The sequence below is a fragment of the Oncorhynchus mykiss genome, chromosome 5, assembly GCF_057628025.1.
Source record: "Oncorhynchus mykiss isolate SJ-2025 chromosome 5, ASM5762802v1, whole genome shotgun sequence".
Taxonomy (NCBI): Eukaryota; Metazoa; Chordata; class Actinopteri; order Salmoniformes; family Salmonidae; genus Oncorhynchus; species Oncorhynchus mykiss.
This window is the reverse complement of record NC_143026.1, coordinates 23,210,665-23,216,664: the sequence shown is the minus strand read 5'-3', so window position 1 is coordinate 23,216,664 and position 6,000 is coordinate 23,210,665. Positions and strand designations below refer to the sequence as shown.

The 6,000-nt window shown below is 41.2% G+C and overlaps 1 protein-coding gene across 1 annotated transcript in view; it reads left to right on the top strand.

Annotated features, from left to right (window-relative positions):
- jmy (junction mediating and regulatory protein, p53 cofactor) overlaps positions 1 to 6,000 on the top strand; it is a 61,847-nt gene continuing 55,847 nt past the window's right edge. Inside the window, exon 1 of the mRNA XM_090234202.1 lies at positions 1 to 1,594. Within this exon, the coding sequence (XP_090090328.1) occupies positions 692 to 1,594 (903 nt within the window). The 5' untranslated portion in view covers positions 1 to 691. The remainder of the gene's footprint in view (positions 1,595 to 6,000) is intronic.

Here is a 6,000-nt window from a genome sequence, read left to right as displayed (position 1 = left end):
ATGTTTAGGTCCTCGTGCAGAACTACGTCACAACACTTCGCAGTTGGAAGAAAAACGTTTGAAAGAGGTAAAGATGCGACATCAAAACAACAATTTGTCGGATGGAACAGGGGGACATCTCGTGGATAATATCCACCGGTTGTCTTTGGACTATTAACAATCTAGAAACAGTAAAGACAGTATTTCCGAACATTTCAGAAAGGTGGTTTGATCAGAAAATCCCCCCCGGGTTTGACAGCACAGCAGCTCTCAACCGTTTCACGGCTTGTAAACAGATCCTCACACGTGACGATGGGAACCGCGGCTGTGCGTTGTCTGTAGTCTCACAAAGGGAGCCATCCAGCGCAAGTAGCGCAGGCTGGTGAGCGAGGCAGGTGGAGAGATGACTAGCCTGCCAATTTACGATAATAAGTCGACTCTTACGCTTTTCGTGTCTGTTTTGTTCTTATGGATGTAGGCAAGCTTTTTACGGAAATATTTCCTTTACTTGATGTCTGATTTTAGGAAAATCGGCGCAACGTTCAGAGGGTAATCAACTCAAAGCTTGTACACAAAGCTAGCCGCGGCTGGTTTTCTGTAATCTTTTTGGTAAACGTAGCTAGCTAGCTAGCCTTTTTAGCTTCAACGGCGAACTGTAAAAAGGGGTATTTGTGTGTGAGCTCACTAGCTCCGTTTTTACTGGCTGGATGAGATGTCATTCATGATGGAGGATTCTGTAGAGTCGGACTGGGTGGCCGTTCGACCAAATGTTTTCGACGAAAAGGAAAGACACAAATTCATTTTCATCGTCGCTTGGAACGAGATCGAGGGAAAGTTCGCCATAACCTGCCACAATAGAACAGTACAGAAACGGACAGCGTTTCGGGATTCGCAATTGGAAACTGTCGATTGCGACCTCGTATCCCCCCCCGTCACCGTCAAACTAGCCCCCGAGGCAGACAAACACAAAACTCCAATAAAAAGTCCTACCAAAAGGAAAGATGACATCTCCACATTGGTTAAAGTTAGATGTAACGTCAGCCCGAAAGAAATAAAAACGACAAAGAGCCCCATTCGAGAGAGAACTGCGGCGGTGGGTTCCTCGTCAAGGCCAGCCGAGAGTGTTATCAAAACACTGGGGTCGTGGGACATCGTGTCCTGCAAGGCGACCGACATTGAGGTCCTGGAACCAGCGGATGTCCCTAGTTTGCCTCGCTCCCCGGATGATGGCGACGGAGAGGAGTCGGACAGCAGCCGAGAGGGCTACAGCTGGGCCGGGCTATTCTCCTTCCAGGACGTCCGGGCAGCCCACGTTCAACTCTGCGCGGTCAACTCGGACCTGGAGCCCTGTCTGCCCCCCTTCCCTGAGGAGCCGGTGGGCATGTGGACGGTGCTTTTCGGGGCCCCGGAGGTGTCCCAACGGGAAACGGATGCCCTGTGTTACCAACTCCAGGTGTACCTGGGCCATGCTCTAGACACCTGTGGCTGGAAGATCCTTGCCCAGGTTCTTTTTACGGAGAGTGATGACTCGGAAGAGTACTATGAGAGTTTGAGTGAGCTGAGACAGAAGGGTTATGAGGATGCTCTCCAGAGGGCCAAGAAACGTCTCCAAGAGGTAAATTAAACTTCACTCCTGTCTCTCAGCACCCATGTTTTATTGGGGAATAAGCTAAACGTTGTGAACAACCAGTCTCCAGACAAAAATAACAAGTGTAGCTACATTAATCCTCAACTGTTCTGCATGACTAACACTAGAAAATTGCTGCCATAAATTTTGAATAACACAAGAGAATTGATTTCATGCCATCATATTATCATCATCATTCTGGTCTCACAATGAAGAGTTGTTAGTGTTTCACATGAAGGAGAATGCCTGGAGAAATTCCTGACACTCTTTACTGTGTTTACAATTGTGTTAAGCTGGCATTACTGTACATTACTGTATACACACACACACACTGTGTCCATGGGCTGATGAGATCCAAAATGCATGTCAGGGTCACCCAACCACATGGTCGTCTCTCCCCCTCTCTCTCAATTCAAAGGGTTTTATTGGCATGGGGAACATGCATTGCCAAAGCAAGTGAAATGGATAATGATCAAAAGTGAAATAAACATCTGTTGCTCTAAACTCCACAGTCCCAGGCCTGTAATATGATCCTGCCCTGACAATCCAGTTGGCTTGCTAGGTGGAGCGGAGTCCATGGTTATAGTTGGATAATGGGGTATCGGTCCACCACACTTGAGTCATGCAGTTCAGCAAACTTAGTTTGAATGTTATCATTTGAATGGCTACTATGATGACAAGAAAGGACAATCAACATTTTAGTAACAAAGACCAGTGGCTATGGGGGTGGATGGTAAAAGCTCCTCCTTTAGGGCAGCTCCTACTATCACCCTGTTATAATCATCATCGTTATTGTAAGTGCTAGGGCACGCTTTATATAAAAACTATCCGCTCCTGCTTCTCTCTCTTATCTCTCCATCCCCATATGTCTGTCTTCACAATCTCTCTGTCATAGTGTGTGTGTTTTGAGTCAGAGACCACAGAACATCTGATCAGGCTAGGACAGGGCAGGACTAACTGGTGCAAATAAGACTCAGTTGTTACTCACAATCAGGCTATTTATTGCTTGGTGTTACAAAAGGGTGTTTCACTCATTATGAGGACTAGATTGTTATTGGGTAGGCTAATGTTAATTATGTTATGACAAATGTATAAACATTTGGCTGAACGTGGACTGATTTGTACTGTGTGAAGAGTACACTGTCCTTTGTTTTTATGGAAAAACTTGGGTAAGAATGATGGCAGGATGTTGATGGCAATGGAGGTTATTAGGTTATTACTGGAAAGATTGTGTATTCCCTATTGCAATGATGACCTGGTTTGACTCCGTAAGGTGTTACTTCCTCATGTCTGGACTGAGAGAGAGACAGAACACTGTTTTCATATTGTAGGTAAATGAAGCTCATAAAACAACTAGCCTCATCTAGTGTGTGTGGAGGTGCCTGAAAGTGACTTCACATTAGAGGTCGACCGATTAGGATTTTCAATACCGATATCAATTATTGGAGGACCCAAAAAAAGCTGATACCGATTAATCGACCGATTTTTATTTTTATTTTTTAAATTACATTTTTTTTGTATTTTTTAATTTTTTTAAATGTATATATTTGTAATAATGTGTTACGGCTGGCTGAAGGACTGGACCAAGGTGCAGCATGGTAAGCGTACATTTTCTCTTTATTAAAAAATGACGCCGACAAAACGAAGAACAAAAACCAAACCGTGAAGCTTTGGGCTATGTGCCCTGAACAAAGACAAAGTTAACTTCCCACAAAACAGGTGGGGGAAAAGGGTACCTAAGTATGGTTCTCAATCAGAGACAACGATAGACAGCTGCCTCTGATTGAGAACCACACCCGGCCAAACACATAGAAATAGAAATTCATAGAACATAGACTACCCACCCAAATCACACCCTGACCAAACCAAAATAGACACATAAAACACTCAACGGTCAGGGCGGGACATAATGACAATTATAACAATACTGAATGAACAATGAACACTTTTATATTAACTTAATATAATACATAAATAAAATCAATTTAATCTCAAATAAATAATGAAACATGCTCAATTTGGTTTAAATAATGCAAAAAAACACAGTGTTGGAGAAGAAAGTAAAAGTGCAATATGTGCCATGTAAAAAAGCTAACTTTTAAGTTCCTTGCTCAGAACATGAGAACATATGAAAGCTGGTGGTTCAATATTCCCAGTTAAGAAGTTTTAGGTTGTAGTTATTATAGCAATTATGACGCGTCAACTATTTCTCTCTATATCATTTGTATTTCATATACCTTTGACTATTGGATGTTCTAATAGGCACTTTAGTATTGCCAGCCTAATCTCAGGAGTTGATAGGCTTGAAGTCATAAACAGTGCTGTGAGCAAGCATTGCTAAGAGCTGCTGGAAAACGCAGTAAAGTTTGCATGAATGCTTACGAGCCTGCTGCCGCTCAGTCAGACTGCTCTATCAAATCGTGGACTTAATTATAAAATAATTAACACAGAAATTCGAGCCATTAATATGGTCAAATTCAGAAACTATCATTTCAAAAACAAAACGTTTATTCTTTCAGTGAAGTACGGAACCGTTTCGTATTTTATCGAACGGCGGCAACCCTAAGTCTAAATATTACTGTTACATTGCACAACCTTCAATGTTATGTCATAATTATGTAAAATTCTGGCAAATTAGTTTGCAACGAGCCAGGCGGCCCAAACTGTTGCATATACCCTGACTCTGCGTTCAATGAACGCAAAAGAAGTGACACAATTTCCCTAGTTAACTTCTTGCGTCGAGCAATCCCGTATCCGGGAACGTAATCATAGCCTCAAGCTCATTACCATAACGCAACGTTAACTATTCATGAAAATCGCAAATGAAATTAAATAAATATATTCACTCTCAAGCTTAGCCTTTTGTTAACAACACTGTCATCTCAGATTTTCAAAATATGCTTTTCAACCATAGCTACACAAGCATTTGTGTAAGAGTGTTGATAGCTAGCATAGCATTAAGCCTAGAATTCAGCAGGCAACATTTTCACAAAAACAAGAAAAGCATTCAAATAAAATAATTTACCTTTGTAGAACTTTGGATGTTTTCAATGAGGAGACTCAGTTAGATAGCAAATGTTCAGTTTTTCCAAAAATATTATTTGTGTAGGAGAAATCGCTCCATTTTGTTCATCACGTTTGGCTAAGAAAACCCCCGAAAATTCAGTCATTACAACGGCAAACTTTTTTCCAAATGAACTCCATAATATCGACAGAAACATGGCAAACGTTGTTTAGAATCAATACTCAAGGTGTTTTTCACATATCTATTCGATGATAAATCATTTGTGGCAGTTGGGTTTCTCCTCGGAAGCAAATGGAAAAATACACGCAGCAGGAGATTACGCAATAATTGCGACGGAGGACACCAAGCGAGCACCTGGTAGATGTAGTGTAAAATGGTCAATCTTCCAATGATATGCCTACAAATACGTCACAATGCTGCAGACACCTTGGGGAAACGACAGAAAGTGTAAGCTCATTCCTGGCGCATTCACAGCCATATAAGGAGACATTGGAACACGGCGCCTTCAAAATCTGGGCATTTCCTGTTTGAAATTTCATCTTGGTTTCGCCTGTAGCATCAGTTCTGTGGCACTCACAGATAATATCTTTGCAGTTTTGGAAACGTCAGTGTTTTCTTTCCAAAGCTGTCAATTATATGCATAGTCGAGCATCTTTTCGTGACAAAATATCTTGTTTAAAACGGGAACGTTTTTTTATCCAAAAATTAAAAGAGCGCCTGCTAACATGAATTTATTTTAACTAAATATGCAGGTTTAAAAAAATATACTTCTGTGTATTGATTTTAAGAAAGGCATTGATGTTAATGGTTAGGTACATTCGTGCAACAATTGTGCTTTTTTCGCGAATGCGCTTTTGTTAAATCCTCCCCCATTTGGCGAAGTATGCTGTGATTCGATAAAAAATGTACAGGCACCACATTGATTATATGCGACGCAGGACATGCTAGTTAACCTCTCTAGGGTACGTGGGTAGCGTCCCACCTCGTCAACAGCCAGTGAAACTGCAGGGCACCATATTCAAAACAACAGAAATCCCATAATTAAAATTCCTCAAACATACATGTATTTTACACCATTTTAAAAGATACACTTGCTGTAAATCCAGCCACAGTGTCCGATTTCAAAAAGGCTTTACGACGAAAGCACACCAACTATTATGTTAGGTGAGTGCCTATTCACAGAATAACACAGCCATTTTTCCAGCCAAAGAGAGGATTCACAAAAAGCAGAAATATAGATAAAATGAATCACTAATCTTTGATGATCTTCATCAGATGACACTCATAGGACTTCATGTTACACAATACATGTATGTTTTGTTCGATGAAGTTCATATTTATATTCAAAAATCTGAGTTTACATTGGCGC